At 46.7% G+C, this 19989-nt stretch overlaps 1 protein-coding gene across 9 annotated transcripts in view; it reads left to right on the top strand.

Moving 5' to 3' along the window:
• The window catches only part of LOC140411160 (serine/threonine-protein kinase MRCK alpha-like), a 900765-nt gene that overhangs the window by 543386 nt on the left and 337390 nt on the right, over nucleotides 1–19989 (top strand). For all 9 annotated transcript variants that reach the window (XM_072500231.1, XM_072500235.1, XM_072500230.1 and 6 more), the window contains 2 exons: nucleotides 5913–6046; nucleotides 14034–14276. In XM_072500231.1, the coding sequence (XP_072356332.1) occupies nucleotides 5913–6046; nucleotides 14034–14276 (377 nt within the window). The remainder of the gene's footprint in view (nucleotides 1–5912; nucleotides 6047–14033; nucleotides 14277–19989) is intronic.

The following is a 19989-nucleotide window of genomic DNA, read 5'->3' as shown; positions in this document are numbered from 1 at the left end:
TGAATGTCTTGTTAAGAGGAAAAAGGTGACTTATGTAAGGCTGAGGAAACACGGTTCAGACAGGGCATTGGAGGGATACAAGATAGCCAGGAGGGAACTGAAGAAAGGGATTAGGAGAGCTAAGAGAGGGCATGAACAATCTTTGGCGGGTAGGATCAAGGAAAACCCCAAGGCCTTTTACACATATGTGAGAAATATGAGAATGACTAGAGCGAGGGTAGGTCCGATCAAGGACAGTAGCGGGAGATTGTGTATTGAGTCTGAAGAGATAGGAGAGGTCTTGAATGAGTATTTTTCTTCTGTATTTACAAATGAGAGGGGCGATATTGTTGGAGAGGACAGTGTGAAACAGATTGGTAAGCTCGAGGAAATACTTGTCAGGAAGGAAGATGTGTTGGGCATTTTGAAAAACTTGAGGATAGACAAGTCCCCCGGGCCTGACGGGATATATCCAAGGATTCTATGGGAAGCAAGAGATGAAATTGCAGAGCCGTTGGCAATGATCTTTTCGGTCTCACTGTCAACAGGGGTGGTACCAGGGGATTGGAGAGTGGCGAATGTCGTGCCCATGTTCAAAAAAGGAACTAGGGATAACCCTGGGAATTACAGGCCAGTTAGTCTTACTTCGGTGGGAGGCAAAGTAATGGAAAGGGTACTGAAGGATAGGATTTCTGAGCATCTGGAAAGACACTGCTTGATTAGGGATAGTCAGCACGGATTTGTGAGGGGTAGGTCTTGCCTTACAAATCTTATTGAATTCTTTGAGGAGGTGACCAAGCATGTGGATGAAGGTAAAGCAGTGGATGTAGTGTACATGGATTTTAGTAAGGCATTTGATAAAGTTCCCCATGGTAGGCTTATGCAGAAAGTAAGGAGGCATGGGATAGTGGGAAATTTGGCCAGTTGGATAACGAACTGGCTAACCGATAGAAGTCAGAGAGTGGTGGTGGATGGCAAATATTCAGCCTGGATCCCAGTTACCAGTGGCGTACCGCAGGGATCAGTTCTGGGTCCTCTGCTGTGTGTGATTTTCATTAATGACTTTGATGAGGGAGTTGAAGGGTGGGTCAGTAAATTTGCAGACGATACGAAGATTGGTGGAGTTGTGGATAGTAAGGAGGGCTGTTGTCGGCTGCAAAGAGACATAGATAGGATGCAGAGCTGGGCTGAGAAGTGGCAGATGGAGTTTAACCCTGAAAAGTGTGAGGTTGTCCATTTTGGAAGGACAAATATGAATGCGGAATATAGGGTTAACGGTAGAGTTCTTGGCAATGTGGAGGAGCAGAGAGATCTTGGGGTCTATGTTCATACATCTTTTGAAAGTTGCCACTCAAGTGGATAGAGCTGTGAAGAAGGCCTATGGTGTGCTCGCGTTCATTAACAGAGGGATTGAATTTAAGAGCCGTGAGGTGATGATGCAGCTGTACAAAACCTTGGTAAGGCCACATTTGGAGTACTGTGTACAGTTCTGGTCGCCTCATTTTAGGAAGGATGTGGAAGCTCTGGAAAAGGTGCAAAGAAGATTTACCAGGATGTTGCCTGGAATGGAGAGTAGGTCTTACGAGGAAAGGTTGAGGGTGCTCGGCCTTTTCTCATTAGAGCGGAGAAGGATGAGGGGCGACTTGATAGAGGTTTATAAGATGATCAGGGGAATAGATAGAGTAGACAGTCAGAGACTTTTTCCCTGGGTGGAACACACCATTACAAGGGGACATAAATTTAAGGTGAAAGGTGGAAGATATAGGAGGGATATCAGAAGTAGGTTCTTTACCCAGAGAGTAGTGGGGGCATGGAATGCACTGCCTGTGGAAGTAGTTGAGTCGGAAACATTAGGGACCTTCAAGCAGCTATTGGATAGGTACATGGATTACGGTAAAATGATATAGTGTAGATTTATTTGTTCTTAAGGGCAGCACGGTAGCATTGTGGATAGCGCAATTGCTTCACAGCTCCATGGTCCCAGGTTCGATTCCGGCTTGGGTCATTGTCTGTGCGGAGTCTGCACGTCCTCCCCGTGTCTGCGTGGGTTTCCTCCGGGTGCTCCGGTTTCCTCCCACAGTCCAAAGATGTGCGGGTTAGGTGAATTGGCCAATGATAAATTGCCCTTATTGTCCAAATTGCCCTTGGTGTTGGGTGGAGATGTTGAGTTTGGGTATGGTGCTCTTTCCAAGAGCTGGTGCAGACTCAAAGGGCCGAATGGCCTCCTTCTGCACTGTAAATTCAATGATAATCTATGATTAATCTAGGACAAAGGTTCGGCACAACATCGTGGGCCGAAGGGCCTGTTCTGTGCTGTATTTTCTATGTTCTATGTGTGTATGATTCGTCAGCCCCCGAAAACAACGCCCGCACTTATCCTCCACACCCGTTAAAAAAAAAACACTCATCCGTGCCCTGGTCAGTTGTTCCCTATGCACCACCTTAATCTGAATCAAGCTGAGACAAGCACATGAGGAGGTGGAGTTGACCCTGTGTAGAGCCTCACTCCACATGCCCCTATCAAAAACCGACCCAGCTCCCCCTCCCACTCTCTTCAACCAACGGAGCTTGCTCCACTGACAAAATCCAACCTTAAATATCCAATATCTTCCCCTTCCCCCACTCAGCCAGCGAAAGGACCCTGCCCAACAGAGAGGGTGAGGGTACCAAGAGGAAGGAAGGAATCTCCTTGCACAAAAAGTCACAAACCTGATAAATCTTAAATAGGTCCATCCACCCCCGAATGGAATCAGGAGCTTTCAGCCACCCTCACTCTTTCTCAATGTTCGCACCCCAATAGTAAAATAACAAATTAGGTAGCGCTCAGCCCCCCCGACTGCCTCTTCATCTGCACAAACATCCTACGAATCTGTGGGTTCTTGTCCGGCAAGGTAAAGGAAGGTATTATTTTATTCACCTTCGTAAAAAAAGATTTGGAAAGGAAAACAGGAAGACACTGAAACAAAAATAAGAACCTTGGAAGGACATTCATTTTTACCGACTGGATCCTGCCCACCAAGGACAGAGGGAGGTTGTCCCACTTCTTCAAGTCCGCCTTAACCCCATTCCATAGGCCAGTAAAATTGAGCCAATGAAGTGCCGTGGGCCTTTCAGATTCCCAGATAACAACGCTAGACCTGACCAAGTGAAAAGACAACGTCCCTAAATCAGCACCCCTTCCCGGGGAATTCACCGGAAAGTATTTGCTTTTGTCCAGATTCAATTTATACCTTGAGAAGGAGCCAAAACTCCTAAATAGCTTCATTATCTCCTCTACATTGGAGTGAGAATCTGTTATATATATACCCAGCAGATCATCTGCATACAAAGACACCTTATGCTCCCTCCCTCCCTCTCTCCATTCCCCTCCAACCCATTGATGACCTCAGAGGTCCAATTGCCAGGGAAAACAATAGGGCGGACAGTGGACAACTTTGCCTCATACCTGTATTCAATTGGAAGTATTCCTGGCTCTGGGCATTCGCATGAACACTCGCAGGGGTGCTGTGTATAAAAGACAATCCAAGATGTACATCTAGGCCCAAACCCAAACTTTCCTGGGATCTCAAACAGGTACTCCCATTCTACATGATCAAACGCCTTTTCAGCATCCATTAAAATAAGCACCTCTGTCTCAGGGACTTGATAGGAGGACAAAATAATATTAAGTAGTTGCTGTACGTTGGCCAAAAGCTTTCTGTCCTTAACAAACCCTGTTTGTTCTTCCGCTATCACCCCCGGAAGGTAGGGCTCCAAGCGCATTGCCAAAACATTTGCCAACAGCTTAGCACCTGCATTCAATAACAAAATAGGGCGATAAGACCCACACACTCTCAGATCCTTATCCTTCTTCAAAATCAAAGAGATATGTTTGCGCCAGTGTAAGCAGCAATATCCCCGGGACATGGAATCATTAAATATATCTTAACATCAATAGGATCAGATGACCCGCATATTTCTTGTAAAATTCAATCAGGCATCTGTCCAAACCTGAAGCTTGCCCCGACTGTATTAATCCCATACATAGAGCTTAACAGGCACTCCAACTCCCCTCTTCTCTCTCGTTCTACAACTGGGATAGACCAGCCATCCAAAAATTCCATCATAGATAACCTATCCTCCGGGAGCTCCGACTTATAAAGTCTGTGGTAAAAGTTCTCAAAAGCCTCATTGACCTTGCCCAGGGCGGAGACCAAGCTGCCACTCGAGTCCTGTACCTGTTCTCCCAGGTAGTAGCCTGCCGCCTCGGCTTGTATGTTAATAGGCGACTGGCCTTATCCTCATATTCATAAAAAGCCTCCCTTGAGCATCGCAGCTGGTGCATCGCTTTGCCTGTTGAAAGCACCCCAAACTCCATCTGTAATTGCTTCCTACTCACCACTAACTTCGGGGCAAGCGAATACTCGCGGTCCACCTCAAGGATGGAATCCACCGACCGTTGCCTCTCCACCTTTCACTCTTCTCTGTGTGTGCCTCATAGGAGATTATCTCCCCCTAATAATCACCTTCCGGGCTTCCCACATCGTGGAACACAGGATATCACTCATATAAAATCAATGTACTGCCCAATGGCGGAGGATAGCCTCTCACAGAATTCCTTGTCCGCCAACAACACTGTATCCAGCCTCCACAAGGGGTGTTGAGTGGGGCCCGGATCCAACACCAAATATACAAAATGTGGAGCATGATCCTAAATCACTATTGCTGAATACCCCGCTCTCACCACCCCAGGAAGGCGAGACCTACGCACCACAAAAAAGTTAATCCGAGAGTAGACCTGATGCACCTGAGAGAAAAAGGAAAAGTCCTTCTGACTTGGACGTAAAAATCGCCATGGGCCTACTCCCCCCATCTGCCCCATAAAGTTTAATGCCCGACGGATTCAAGAACTGAGGTCTCGATCTGTCCAGTCGAGGCTCCGGTACATATTTAAAGTCCCCGCCCAGAATCAGCTGGTGCGAGTCCAGATCGGGAACAGAAGCCAACAACTTCATAGAATCATCGAATTTACAATACAGAAGGAGGCCATTTGGCCCATCGAGTCTGCACCGGCTCTTGGAAAGAGCACCCTACCCAGGCCCACATCTCCACCCTATCCCCAGAACCCAGTAACCCACCCAACACTAAGGGCAATTTTGGATACTAAGGGCAATTTAGCATGGCCAATCCACCTAACCTGCACATCTTTGGACTGTGGGAGGAAACCGGAGCACCCGGAGGAAACCCACGCACACACGGGGAGGATGTGCAGACTCCGCACAGACAGTGACCCAAGCCGGAATCGAACCTGGAACCCTGAAGCTGTGAAGCAATTATGCTAACCACTATGCTACCGTGCTGCCCCCAACTTGTTGATGAAAGCTATATCATCCCAGTTCAGTGCACTCAAATTAACTAGAACCACCGGGGTATCTACCAACGACCACTAACAATTACATACCTCCCATTTGGATCCAACAAAATTATAGCCGCCAAAAAAGATACTCTCTTATTCACCAAAATCGCAGGCCCCTGGGCTGGCTGTACTATTAAATCCCAAATGAAATATTTGCCCACCCAGCCCTTCTGTGACCTTGTCTGATCTGCAAATGGGTCTCCTGCAAAAACACCACATCAGTATTCAAACTCTTGACATGTGCAAACGCCCTATATATTTCTACTGGGTAGTTCAATCCCCATACGTATCTTTTTACTGGGTATTTCAACTCCCTTGCATCTGGACAGAGGGCTGTATCATTACCCCACCCCCCAAGTCAGACATTCCCACCATGTGGGGCAGTTCAGCAATTACTGAAAGAAAGCCGACACCAGGCCCACCCAAGACGGCCGCCAAATCCTCCATCAGAACAGAACAAAAAAGCTATGGCAGCAAACTGATTTGACTGTAAAAGATAGCATGGTGAAGTAACCAATTTTCTCTCTACTTGTTCCAGATTGCGGTCAGTTGGAGCAGCAACTCGAAGAAGCGAGTCTCATCAGAAGTGATTTTGAAGATGGCTGCAGACAAATTAAATCACTTGAGAAGCAAATCAAATTGGCGAAGCAGGAGAATGACGATCTTCAAAAGGTAATTGTATATTCAAGTTCTATAGCTTCTGTGATTTGACAGCTTGAGTGTGATCGGCTGGTTGCTTCATTTTGTGAAATATGGTCTATCTGTTACTTGCAATTATTTGATAAAATGTATGCAGGGCCTACTATTTCCCTGTTGATGATATCAAGCCTGATGCTTTCTATGTGTGCTTGCAACAAAAGTTGAGAGGGTATGTGATAGAGATGTATCAGATTATGAGGGGCATAGATAGGGTGGAGAGGAAGGCACTTTTTTTCCCTGGGTCTCTAGTGCTGTGAGGCAGCATTGCTAACCACTGCGCCACCGTGCCATCCAGCAGAGAGCTATGAGGAAAGATTAAATAGGCTGAGGCTGTTTAATTTGTAGAGGGAAGTTCTGAGGAACAAAGGGACCTTGGCATGTTTGTCCATCGATCTCTGAAGGTGGAAAGGTGGTTAATAGGGTGGTGATAAAGGCACATATAATAATAATAATCTTTATTAGTGTCACAAGTAGGCTTACATTAACACTGCAATGAAGTTACTGTGAAAATCCCCATGTCGAACACTACGGCACCTGTTCGGATACGTTTTCTAGGGAGAATTCAGAATGTCCAATTCATCTAACAAGCACACTTGCCTTTATCAATCAAGGCATAAATTACAAAAGCAGGGAGGTCATGTTGAAGTTGTACAGAACTCTGGTGAGGCCACAGCTGGAGTACTGTGCCTGGTTCTGGTCGCCAAATTACACAAAGGATGTGATTGCACTGGAGGGCGTGCAGAGGAGATTCACCAGGATGTTGCCTGGGTTGGAACATTTTAAAGGTTGGATAGGCGTGGGTCATTTTTGTTGGAGCAGAGAAGACTGAGGGCTAGCCTGATCGAGGTGTACAGGATTATGAGGAGCGTGGATAGGTAGTAGCTGTTCCCCTTAGTTGAAGTGTCAGTTATGTGGGGACACAATTTCAAGGTAAGGGACAAGAAGTTTGGGGAGGATGTGAGGAACAACCTTTTTACCCAGAAGGTGGTGACGGACTGGAATGCACAGCCTAGGGGCGGGTTGCCTCACATCCTATAAAAACTATCTGGATGAGCACTTGGCACATCTTAACATTCAAGGTTATGGACCAAATGCTAACGAATGGGATTAGGTAGATTGGTCAGGTGTTTTTTACGTGTCGGTGCAGACTTGATGGGCCGAAGGGCCTCTCCTGCGCTGTGTGATTCTGTGATAAATACAAACCTTTTTAATATTGTGAAGGATGACCAGCTTCATCTCACAAGTCCTGGGTCAATCCAAAAATATTCTGTCAGAAGGTGAGCTGCAAAATTGTACGCCATGCACACAGCTCCTACCTGTGAAATATTCTGTGACAGTGTTGTAGGAAGAAACTCTGCTTGTATGTGGAACTGCGAATGCAGGTTTTATCAATAACTTGGTGAATCAAGGTTGCTATAGCATCTATTAGTGTATGAAAGTCGACTTGTTGGTGTGCAAGAACTATTTTTCAAAGTCTGTGTTCTAAGCACAGGTCATAGCTGTGAAGTATCTTTTTATGTTAGTTATCCTTTCGGCTGCATTCTGTTTTGCCAAGTAGTTCAGGAAGCAGCTAATTGATGCATAGGTGGCAGTTGATGGAATCTTTGGGATTTCTTCCATTACTTTGCCGAGGTTGGGAATAGGCCGAACGAGTGGTATTTGGCCAGGTTCAATTTGTCCCGTTGTTTGTGCTTTGGACATAATGACCAATCTCAGTGTTATTGGTTAGAAACGTGATTTATAGTTTCACTGGAATAACTTTGCTGGGTTAGGCTTCATTCTGATGCATAATTCTTCAACACTACAACTGTGATGTTGTCAGAGCCTGAACCCGCATGTATATCTCAGCAGAAAGATTCACCCACTAAATCAGACTTAATTTCAATTCATTTTCCGTATCGAATATTGTTTAAGCGGAGAGATTCAACATGATCATGGACACTGACTTGGAAAAGTGATGTCAAAGATTGATGTGCCCGGTACCACTGCCTTTGCAGTTGATGTACGCAAAGAAATTATGCTTTTGGACTTCCGGTTGCGGCGATGCCCAGCTAAGCCGCACGTTTCGGCGGCTCCAGCTCGAACGGACCTTCGGGCTCTTTTAAGAGCCCCAACGGGGAATTTTTTCGGGACGAAACCCGGTGTGGGGTGAGACAACAGGGCGTCCCCCCCAACGAAAAAGAAAAATATCGGCGGCGGCAGCCAGATCGCGAAGAATCCTCGAGGACAGGGGCAGAAGGAAGAAAGGAGCAAGATGGCGGCGGAGGGAGCCCAGGCGACATGGGGGCCGGACCAAGACGAATTTTTGAGACGGTGTGTGGAGCTGCTTAAGAAGGAGGTGCTTGCCCCGATGCTACAAGCAATTGAGGGGCTTAAGGAGGCACAAAAGACCCAGGAGATGGAGCTCCGCGTGGTGGAGCAGAAGGTGACGGACAACGAGGACGAGATCCTGGGCCTGGCGGTCAAAACGCAGACGCACGAGGCGCTCCACAAAAAGTGCATTGAAAGGATTGAAGTCCTAGAAAACAGATCACGGAGAAAGAACCTTCGGATCCTGGGTCTCCCCGAGGGAGTGGAAGGAGCAGACGGCGGGGCTTACGTGAGCACGATGCTGCGCTCGCTAATGGGAGCTGAGGCCCCCTCGGGCCCCTTGGAAGTGGAAGGGGCCCATCGGGTCCCTGCGAGGAGACCAAAGGCGGGAGAACCACCTAGGGCGCCGATCGTGCGATTTCATCGCTTCAATGACAGAGAGGTGGTTCGGAGATGGGCCAAAAAGGTACGAAGTAGTAGATGGGAGAATGCGGTGGTACGGGTGTACCAGGATTGGAGTGCGGAGGTGGCGAGAAGGAGGGCGAGTTTTAATCGAGCCAAGGAGGTGCTACACAAGAAGAACAAGAAAGAACAAAGAACAAAGAAATGTACAGCACAGGAACAGGCCCTTCGGCCCTCCAAGCCCGTGCCGACCATACTGCCCGACTAAACTACAATCTTCTACACTTCCTGGGTCCGTATCCTTCTATTCCCATCCTATTCATATATTTGTCAAGATGCCCCTTAAATGTCCCTATCGTCCCTGCTTCCACTACCTCCTCCGGTAGCGAGTTCCAGGTACCCACTACCCTCTGCGTAAAAAACTTGCCTCGTACATCTACTCTAAACCTTGCCCCTCTCACCTTAAACCTATGCCCCCTAGTAATTGAGGGGGTGAAGTTCGGGATGTTGCAGCCGGCACGACTGTGGGTCACGCACCAGGAGAGGCATCACTACTTCGAAACGGCGGAAGAAGCATGGACCTTCATTAAAAACGAGAAACTGGATCAGAACTGAGGGACTGATGTTAAAGGGGAAATGACAATGCTGATGTATATAGAGATGTAAATTGGGGAGGGGGGGACACTAAGAAATGTGGGCGCTGGTGGGGGGGAAGAAGAGACATAGGCGGGGGATGGGGAATGGGAGTGGGGCGGCAGAGGGTGCTGCGCCACAAGGGGCGGGACAGCTATAGAGAACACGGGGCTTATTGTCCTTGTTCCCGCGGCAGAAAGATGATGGCGGGAAGATAGGCGCAAGGTAGATGGGAGTTCCCCACACGGGGGGGTCAAGGAGAGAGCGGGAGAAGCCGGGGTCAGTTGAAGTCAGCTGACTTTCGGAAGCAATATGTGGGGAGCAATCATGCTAGATGGGGATCTAGCGGGGGGGGGGGGGGGGGGGGGGGGGATAACTGGGTTGCTGCTGCAGAGATCGAAGAGGAACTGGTAAAAGAAAGGGTGGTCAGGGCGGGAATGCGCCGCCTGGGGAACGGGTGGGTGCGCGGAACTGGGACGTGGGACTGGCCTAGAGAGGGTGATGGCTAGTCGACAGGGGAGGGGGGCAGGCAGCCCCCCAGTTCGGCTGATCACGTGGAACGTGAGAGGCCTAAATGGGCCGATTAAAAGGGCCTGAGTGTTTGCGCACTTGAAAGGACTGAGGGCAGACGTGGCCATGCTTCAGGAGACGCACCTGAAGGTGGCGGACCAAGTTAGGTCAAGGAAAGGATGGGTGGGACAGGTGTTCCACTCAGGGTTGGATGCAAAGAACAGAGGGGTGGCCATACTGCTGGGGAAACGGGTGTCATTCGAAGCTAGGAACATTGTAGCAGACAGCGGAGGCAGATATGTGATGGTGAGTGGCAGACTGGAGGGAATGGAGGTCGTGTTGGTTAACGTATATGCCCCGAATTGGGATAATGCGGGATTTATGAAGCGGATGCTGGGACGTATCCCGGACCTGGAGGTAGGAAACCTGATAATGGGGGGGGGACTTCAACACCGTGTTGGACCCAGAGTTAGATAGATCTAGATCTAGGACCGGAAGAAGGCCGGCAGCGGCCAAGGTGCTTAGGGGGTTTATGGACCAAATGGGGGGAGTGGATCCGTGGCGATTTGTTAGGCCGAAGGCCAAAGAGTTCTCCTCCTTCTCCCATGTTCACAAGGTGTACTCCCGGATAGATTTCTTTGTTTTGGGAAGGTCACTGATCCCGAGGGTGGAAGGAACTGAGTACTCAGCCATAGCTGTTTCAGATCATGCCCCACACTGGGTGGACCTGGAACTAGGAGAGGAGAGGGAGCAGCGTTCACTCTGGCGACTGGATGTGGGATTACTGGCGGATGAGGGAGTCTGCGGAAGGGTGCGGGGATGTATCGAAAGATACCTGGAGGCCAATGACGACGGGGAGGTCCGAGTGGGAGTAGTATGGGAAGCACTAAAGGCGGTGGTCAGAGGAGAGCTGATCTCCATCAGGGCCCACAAGGGGAAAATAGAGGCCAAGGAAAGGGAAAGACTACTGGGGGAGATTTTGAGGGTAGATAAAGAATACGCGGAGGCCCCGGAGGAAGGACTATACAGGGAGAGGCGACGACTCCAGACGGAGTTCGACCTGTTGACCACAAGGAGGGCGGAGGCACAGGGGATGAGATATGAATATGGGGAAAAGGCGAGTCGCCTGTTGGCCCATCAGCTGCGAAAGAGGACAGCGGCGAGGGAGATAGGGGGAATTAGGGATGAAAAGGGAGCTACGGTGCGGAGAGCAGGGAAGATAAACGAGGTGTTTAAGACCTTTTACGAGAGACTTTATAGGTCCCAACCCCGGAGGGAAAAGAGGAGATGCGGCAGTTTTTGGACCAATTAAGGTTCCCGAGGGTGGAGGAGCAGGAGGTGGAAGGCCTGGGGGCGCCGATTGGGGTGGACGAGGTTACCAAGGGGCTGGGGAACATGCAGGCAGGGAAGGCCCCGGGACCAGATGGGTTCCCGGTGGAATTCTATAGAAAATATGTGGACTTGTTGGCCCCGCTGCTGGTAAGGACCTTTAACGAGGCCAGATCAGGGGGGACCCTACCCCCGACAATGTCGGAGGCGACGATATCGCTAATCTTGAAGCGGGATAAAGATCCGCTGCAGTGCGGGTCCTATAGGCCTATCTCACTGCTAAATGTGGACGCCAAGTTGCTAGCAAAGGTGCTGGCAACGAGGATAGAGGATTGTGTCCCGGGGGTGGTGCACGAAGACCAGACAGGGTTCGTAAAGGGGAGACAACTAAATGTCAATGTGCGACGGCTATTAGGGGTGATAATGATGCCCCCAGTAGAGGGGGAGGCAGAGATAGTGGCGGCAATGGATGCAGAGAAGGCATTTGATAGGGTGGAGTGGGAGTATCTATGGGAGGTGCTGAGGAGGTTCGGGGACGGGTTTGTCAGCTGGATTAAACTCCTCTATGGGGCCCCAACGGCAAGTGTGGTCACAGGTCGGCAAAGGTCGGAGTATTTTCGACTATACAGGGGAACAAGACAGGGATGCCCGTTGTCCCCATTACTGTTTGCGTTGGCAATTGAACCACTGGCCATAGCGCTGAGAGACTCCAGAAAATGGAGAGGGGTGATTAGAGGGGGAGAGGAACACCGAGTGTCACTCTACGCGGATGACCTGCTGTATGTGACGGACCCAGTGGGGGGGATGACAGAGGTCATGCAGATATTGAGGGAGTTTGGAGATTTCTCGGGATATAGGCTTAACATGGGAAAGAGTGAGCTTTTTGTGATACACCCTGGGGACCAGAGTAGAGGGATAGATGGCCTACCGCTAAGGAGAGTGGAAAGAAACTTCCGATACCTGGGGATTCAGATAGCCAGGAGCTGGGGAACCTTACACAGACTCAATCTGACACGACTGGTGGAACAAATGGAAGAGGATTTCAAAAGGTGGGACATGCAGCCGCTGTCACTGGCGGGCAGAGTGCAGGCAATTAAGATGATGGTCCTCCCGAGGTTCCTATTTGTGTTCCAATGTCTCCCTATACTGATCACTAAGGCCTTCTTTAAAAAATAGATAGGAGCATCACGAGCTTCGTGTGGGCAGGGAAGGTCCCGAGGGTAAGGAGGAGGTTCCTACAACGTAGTAGAGACCGGGGGGGGACTGGCGTTGCCGAATTTGGGCGACTACTACTGGGCCGCCAATGTGGCGATGATTCTTAAATGGATGATAGAGGGAGAGGGAGCGGCGTGGAAAAGGTTGGAGATGAAGTCCTGCAAAGGGACGAGTTTAAAAGCGCTGGTGACGGTGCCACTACCGCTCTCACCAAATAAATTTACCACGAACCCAGTGGTGGCGGCAATATTAAGTATCTGGGGGCAATGGAGGCGACAGAGGGGTGTGCTGGGAGCCTCGGTGTGGTCCCCGATCAGGAACAACCATAGGTTTGCCCCAGGGAGGCTGGAAGGAGGATTCCAGAGCTGGCACCGGGTAGGAATCAGGAGAGTGGGAGATTTATTTATAGACGGGACGTTTGCGAGCTTGGGAGCGCTTGTGGAAAAGTATGAGCTGCCCCGAGAAAATTTCTTTAGATATATGCAGGTGAGAGCGTTCACGAAACAACTGGTGAGGAAATTTCCGCTGCTCCCGACACAAGGGATCCAGGACAGGGTACTTTCGGGGGTGTGGGTCGGGGAGGGCAAAGTGTCAGAGATATACCAGGAGATGAGAGAAGAGGGGGAGGAGTTGGTGGGCGAACTGAAGGGAAAATGGGAAGAAGAGCTCGGGGAGGAGATTGAGGAGGGTTTGTGGGCTGATGCCCTAAGCAGGGTAAATTCCTCTTTCTCGTGTGCCAGACTTAGCCTGATCCAATTTAAGGTGCTGCATAGAGCACACATAACGGGAGCAAGGTTGAGCAGGTTCTTCGGGGTAAACTGTTTGGGTTTTTGGAGGGGGAGAGGGGGCGGGGGGGAGTATTACTTTGTGTTATTTGGTTAGTTTACCATGTTAGTTACACAATGTTATATTACAGTTATCATGTTACTTTTATTTTTATTTCTTTGATTTGTAAGGGAAAAAATTGTGTTTGAAAACTTTAATAAAATATATTTTTAAAAAAAAAAGAAATTATGCTTTTCAATTTTTTCCTTCTAACCAAATGTGGATCAGAAATGGAAACAGAAAATGTTGGAAACACTCAACAGGTCAGGCAGCATCTATGAGAGAAATAGGCAAAATTCCTATGTCAAAAGCGCAACAGTGCGGTTTCTGGAGGTATGAAATAAAAACAAAAAGCACAGCAGGCTAGGCAGCATTAGTTGAGGTTTTCAGGTTAATGATTAACTGTGTTACGATTTTATGGAAGCATTTACAAAAAGAAAAGTTGATTGCTGCTAAAATAATCCAGTTAATTGGAGGGCCATGATACAAATGTAAATCGGATTGGAGAACGTTTAGATGTAATGAAATTGTAAACACGTTTGTGTGGAATGGATTTACATTTCCAAGACAGTAGGCTCAAGCTGGGTCTTAGCAGAGCGAATTTGTTAATTCTGCTCTTGCAGACTGTTGGGACATTATTAACTCTTGTCCATGTGCTGTTGTTCTCCTTTGTGTAATTTGTTTCTTAAATGGCCTATTAATCTTTAAATGTCTTTAATCTGTGTCCTCGGTGCAGGAAGTGCTCGAGTCCAGCGAAAGATTAAAATTGCAAACCAAAGAGCTTAAAGATGCCCATAGTCAGCGTAAACTCGCCATGCAGGAGTTCTCCGAGATGAACGAAAAAGTCACGGACCTGCGTTCCCAAAAGCAGAAGTTTTCCCGTCAGCTCCGGGACAAAGAGGAAGAGATGGAAGTGATGATGCAGAAAGCTGAGAGTTTGCGGCAGGATGTACGGAGAATGGAGCGCTCCAAAAAAGAGGTGGGTTTGATTTTCTGTTTTCGTTGGGATTGCATGCTTTTCCATATGTTGCCTTTCACTTTAGTCCCACTGCACTATTCTTCAGGAACCACATATGCCATGTTTTTTATTTGAATACTGGAAGGCGGGAGCGTAAAGGAACAGAAGGGTTTTGTGTGGGATTACAGCACAGAGCTGTTGTCTGTGTAAAATTAGTAATTTTCTCCTATGTGTTTGTGCTGGAGTACCATCGTTGTTCAGTACCTCGGCCAAGTGGCTATTATTCACCGTGATTCTCAACAGTGAGTATTGGCTGATATTTTGCCTGGCGGTGGGCTTCACAACAAAACTCAGTGTCATTCTCAATAGGTATGCCCACTTTCGCGCATGAAGCACCAGTTAATCATCTGGGGTTAGGGATTGTGGCTAATTCTGGACCTTTTCTTCCCTGACTCCGGAATTCTTGCACCTGCTTGGTCAGCTAAGTGAATCAACAGCATAAGAATGCAAAAGATTTCCTCCATTCACCAGATGACACGTTCAGCCACTGGATCATCAAAATGTGTTCATCTAATTTTATTTCTCCTTCATGGATATCTATAGAGGCGAATTACATTGATGGGATAGTATCCTCTGACTTATCTATGCATCTGGCACCTAAATATTGCATAATAGTGTTATGGGCCAGGGTTTAGAGAACCCCAAAGTGTATCATGGAGTTCACCTGACCCACAACGTTTAATAGATTGTGGTATGGGGAGCACACGGCCCACTCTACAGGTGTGGTACAGCAGAAATGGAAAAGTATTTTTTAAAGCAAAACAATGTTTATTCTATGAACTCAAGTTAACCTTTTTAAAACATACAGTGAACATCTTAGCAACCATTAATTCCATCAACCATCAACCCCCAAAGAATACAACACTACGTAATCCTTAAGCTGTCCTTTTAATCCATAAGACTTAAAAACAAAACCTTTATCAGAAGCACATCCGGTTAAAGTCACTACTGAGAGCAGTTATTAGTTTTAAATCACCAAAGGATCGATTTACAGTTTACCCTACAGCAAAAAGCCTAAAACGAAAGTAAAAAGCTGACAGACAGCCCAGCTCCACCCACACTCTGACATCACTGATAAACACCCATTTCTTAAAGGTACATTTCTTAAACACCCATTTCTTAAAGGTACTCTCACATGGCAGCACGGTAGCCTTGTGGATAGCACAATTGCTTCACAGCTCCAGGGTCCCAGGTTCGATTCCGGCTTGGGTCACTGTCTGTGCGGAGTCTGCACATCCTCCCCGTGTGTGCGTGGGTTTCCTCCCGGTGCTCCGGTTTCCTCCCACAGTCCAAAGATGTGCAGGTTAGGTGGATTGGCCATGATAAATTGCCCTTAGTGTCCAAAATTGCCATTAGTGTTGGGTGGGGTTACTGGGTTATGGGGATAGGGTAGAGGTGTGGACCTCGGATAGGGTGCTCTTTCCAAGAGCCGGCGCAGACTCGATGGGCCGAATGGCCTCCTTCTGCACTGTAAATTCTATGAAATCTATGACAATAGTTATTGTAAAACAAAATCTTTCACAATTATAATTATTGATTTTAAAATCTGTTTGATTTTGCTTTCTCATCATCTCCCCATTCTGTTACATTGTTTGGTTGGGAGGTTGGTGATTAGAACTGTTTAAAGCTCATCCGTGGAATTGTGCAGAGCATGTCTAAATTGCATTGGAACCCTGCTGAAGAATTTCCAGACTGAGAAATCACAATTGGTTTATCAAGTCGAAAAGCAGAGTTTGGTTGTTCACAATAGGCTGAATATAGACTGTACTCAACCAGCCCTCGATTTGAAAACCCCAAAACAAAACATCTACTGTTAGAAGTGATCCCATGATTGGATAGCACTTGCTGGACAATCCTGAATGTGCTAATATCTACACTAGCAACGATTTAAACTAAACAGTTGAGCTTATAAAATGGCTTATTTACGCTTGAGAACATAGGAACAGGAGTAGACCTTTCAGCCCGTTGAGCCTGCTCCACCATTCAATCTGATCATTGGTTGATGAAATCTTGTCACAGTCCCAGAGAACCAGAGGCTGCACTCCCCTTTGAGAAAGGCACTTTGATTGGGCACTTCAATGTCTTTTAAACACACTATCCCCATAACCTTTTATGTTATTGTTAATCAGAAATCCATCAATCTCTACCTTAAACATACTCAATGACTGAGTTTCCACAGCACCGTCGGGTAGAGAATTCATAAGATTCACAACCCTCTGTGTAAATTTATCCTCTTCTCTGTCCTAAGTGGCATTCCCCTTATTTTACAATTGTATCCCCTGGCTCTAGACTCTCCACCCAAGGGAAACATCTTACCAGCATCAACCCTGTCTATTCATTTAAATATTTTAAGTATTTTGTAAATTTCCATGAGATCATGAGTTGGTTGGACGGGTGGTTTATGATGCAGAGTGACGCCAGCAGAGCGGGTTCATTTCCTGTACCGGCTGAGTTTATTCTTCTCAACCTTGTCCCTCACCTGAGGTGTGGTGACCCTTAGGTTAAATCACCACCAGTTCTCTTTCTCAAAGGGGAGTGCAGCCTATGGTTCTCTGGGACTGTGACAAGATTTCATTTTCATTTTTGCTCACTTGTCTGTCTAAATCCTCCTGTAGCCATTTTACATCTTCCTCAAACACACATTCCTTCCTAGCTTTGTCTCAGCCGCAAACTTGAAAATATTACATTTGGTCCCCACATCCAAATCATTGATATATTGATATATATTATGAACTGCTGGGGTACATTGTACTGATCATTGTGGTACCCCACTAGCCACAGCCTGCAATGCGAGAATTGCCCATTTATTCCTACTCTCTGTTTTCGGCCTGTCAGCCTATCATGAACCCATGCCAGTATATTACCTCCTATACTATGTTCTTTTATTAATCAACCTCCTATGAGGGGTCTTTATCAAAAAGCCTTTTAAAATCTAAATATATTGCGTCCATTGAGTCTGCTTTCTCAGTTTGTTTGTAACAACCTCAAAAAAATTCCCAAGATGTTCGACAAACAATTTCCCATTTGTTAATCATGCTGTCTCTGCCCAATCAGATCATGATTGTTGAAGTGTTTATTTATCGCATTCTTTATAAAAACATTCTTGCATTTTCCTTGCTACAGATGTACGGCTATTAGGTCTGTAGTTCCCTGTTTTTTCTTGGATTGGATTGGATTTGTTTATTGTTACGTGTACTGAGCTACACTGAAAAGTATTTTTCTGCGAGCAGCTCAACAGATCATTTAGTACATGAAAAGAAAATACATAATAGGGCAACACAAGGTACACAATGTAACTACATAGACACCGGCATAGGGTGAAGCATACAAGGGTGTAGTATTAATTAGGTCAGTCCATAAGAGGGTCAGTTAGGAGTCTGGTAACAGCAGGGAAGAAGCTGTTTTGAATCTGTTCGTGCTTGTTCTCAGACTTTTGTATCTCCTGATGGAAGAGTTGGTAAGCCAAGTGGGAAAGGTCTTTGATTCTGCTGCCCCCTTTCCCCAGGCAGCGGGAGGTGCAGATGGAGTTAATGTATGGGAGGCGGGTTTGTGTGATGGACTAGGCTGTGTTCACGACTCTCTGAAGTTTCTTGAGGTCTTGGGTCGAGCAGTTGCCATACCAGGCTGTGATGCAGCCAGATAGGATGCTTTCTATGGTGCATCTGTAAAAGTTGGTAAGAATCAGTGTGAATCAATCATGGCTGATGCCTTCCCTCCCTTCTTGAATAGTGAGGTGACTTGCTACCTTCCAACCTTCAGGAACCATTCCAGAATCTATTAAATTTTGGAAGATGACCAATGCATCCTTCATCTCTATAGCAACCTCTTTCAACATTCTGTGATGCATAATATCAGGAGGATCCAGGGACCTATCAACTTTCAGTCCCGTTAACTTCTCCAAAACAACCTTCTTACTTATACCACTTTCCTTCAACTCTGCATTCTTCTTAGTGTCTTGAATCTCTACATCTGGGAGATTTCCTGTATCTTCCTTGGTGAAAACCATCACAAAGTAATCATTTAGCTTCACTGCTGTTTCTCTGCTCCCCATGATGAATTCTCCTGACTTCCTGTAATGGACCCGTCTTTCTCTCAGCCAAACGCTTCCTTATAGAAGCTTTTGTGGTCCGTTTTGATGTTTTTTGGTGGATTGCATTCATATTCTCTTCTCCCTCTATCAGTTTCTTGGCCTTCCTTTGCTGTATTCTAAAAACCTCACAACCCTCAGGTTTGCTATTATTTCTGCAATTTTATAAGCCTTTTCTTTTAATCTTATACAATCCTTAACTTCCTTTGTCAGCCATGGTTGATTGACATTTTGGGGGTTTTTGTACCTTGAAGGAATTTACAGATGCTGTAAATTATGTACTAAGACTTTGAAGACTATCCATTGCCTTTTTAAACATTTCTTTGGCAACATGTCTCTATTTTCAGAAATATGCAATAATTGGTAAGGTAAGATTCTAGGTACAGTTCTGGTTACTGTTAGTGGAGAGGGTACAGCCGGGTATTGCCAAAATTGAAGCATTTTAGCTACGAGGAAAGAGTGGTTAAGCTTGGTTCGTTTTCTTTGGAACAGAGGAGTCGGAAGGAGAGATTTAATTAAGATGTAAAAAAAAATTGTGAAGGGCCTGGATAGAATGGATCGGAAGGACCCATTGCCAATGACATTCCGTGCTCTCTGGTTGACTTAATCAACACTAACCTCTCCTCAGCGATTATCACCTCAAAACAATGGAATCCCTGACTTCCCAAGATTTTTCCTGTCTCTGACAACCTTCAAGTATCTAAATCTAAAGATTGGCTTACCTAATTATCACATCTAGTTTACCTCCCTTTCTCTTTTACTTTTCCAAACCCTAGTGCATGAAACATTGTGATCCTTAGCTCACCTGGGTTACCTGTCAGTAACAATACAGCAATCAGGCCTTGGTATTGTGGTGATTGTGACCTAGTCGATATTGCACTGTGAATTCAAATCCAGTTTGTCCTCTCTGCTAGCTTCAGGCATGAACCAAGTTCAACTTTTGAAACATGAACGTAAAATACATGATGCTGAACTAACAAATTCACTCATGGTGGCAGGTTTGGGGAATAGAAATGTTACACAGGTGTGAAATAAGACCATAAGATATAGGAGCAGAATTAGGCCACTCGGCCCATCGAGTCTGCTCCGCCATTCAATCATGGCTGATACTTTTCTCATCCCCATTCTCCTGCCTTCTCTCCATAACCCCTGATCCCTTATTAATCAAGAACCTATCTATCTCTGTCTTAAAGACACTCAGTGATTTGGCCTCCACAGCCTTCTGCGGCAAAGAGTTCCACAGATTCACCACCCTCTAGCTGAAGAAATTCCTCCTTATCTCTGCATCAGGGGCTGTTTAGCACAGGGCTAAATCGCTAGCTTTGAAAGCAGACCAAGGCAGGCCAGCAGCGCGGTTCAATTCCCGTAACAGCCTCCCCGAACAGGTGCCGGAATGTGGCGACTAGGGGCTTTTCACAGTAACTTCATTTGAAGCCTACTTGTGACAATAAGCGATTTTCATTTCATTTCATATTAAAGGATCATCCCTTTAGTCTGAGATTGTGTCCTCTGCATCTAGTTTTTCCTACAAGTGGAAATATCCTCTTCACGTCCGCTCTATCCAGGCCTCTCAGTATCCTGTAAGTT

This window comes from Scyliorhinus torazame, chromosome 4, assembly GCF_047496885.1.
Source record: "Scyliorhinus torazame isolate Kashiwa2021f chromosome 4, sScyTor2.1, whole genome shotgun sequence".
Lineage (NCBI taxonomy): Eukaryota > Metazoa > Chordata > Chondrichthyes > Carcharhiniformes > Scyliorhinidae > Scyliorhinus > Scyliorhinus torazame.
This window is presented reverse-complemented; position numbering and strand designations above follow the sequence as displayed.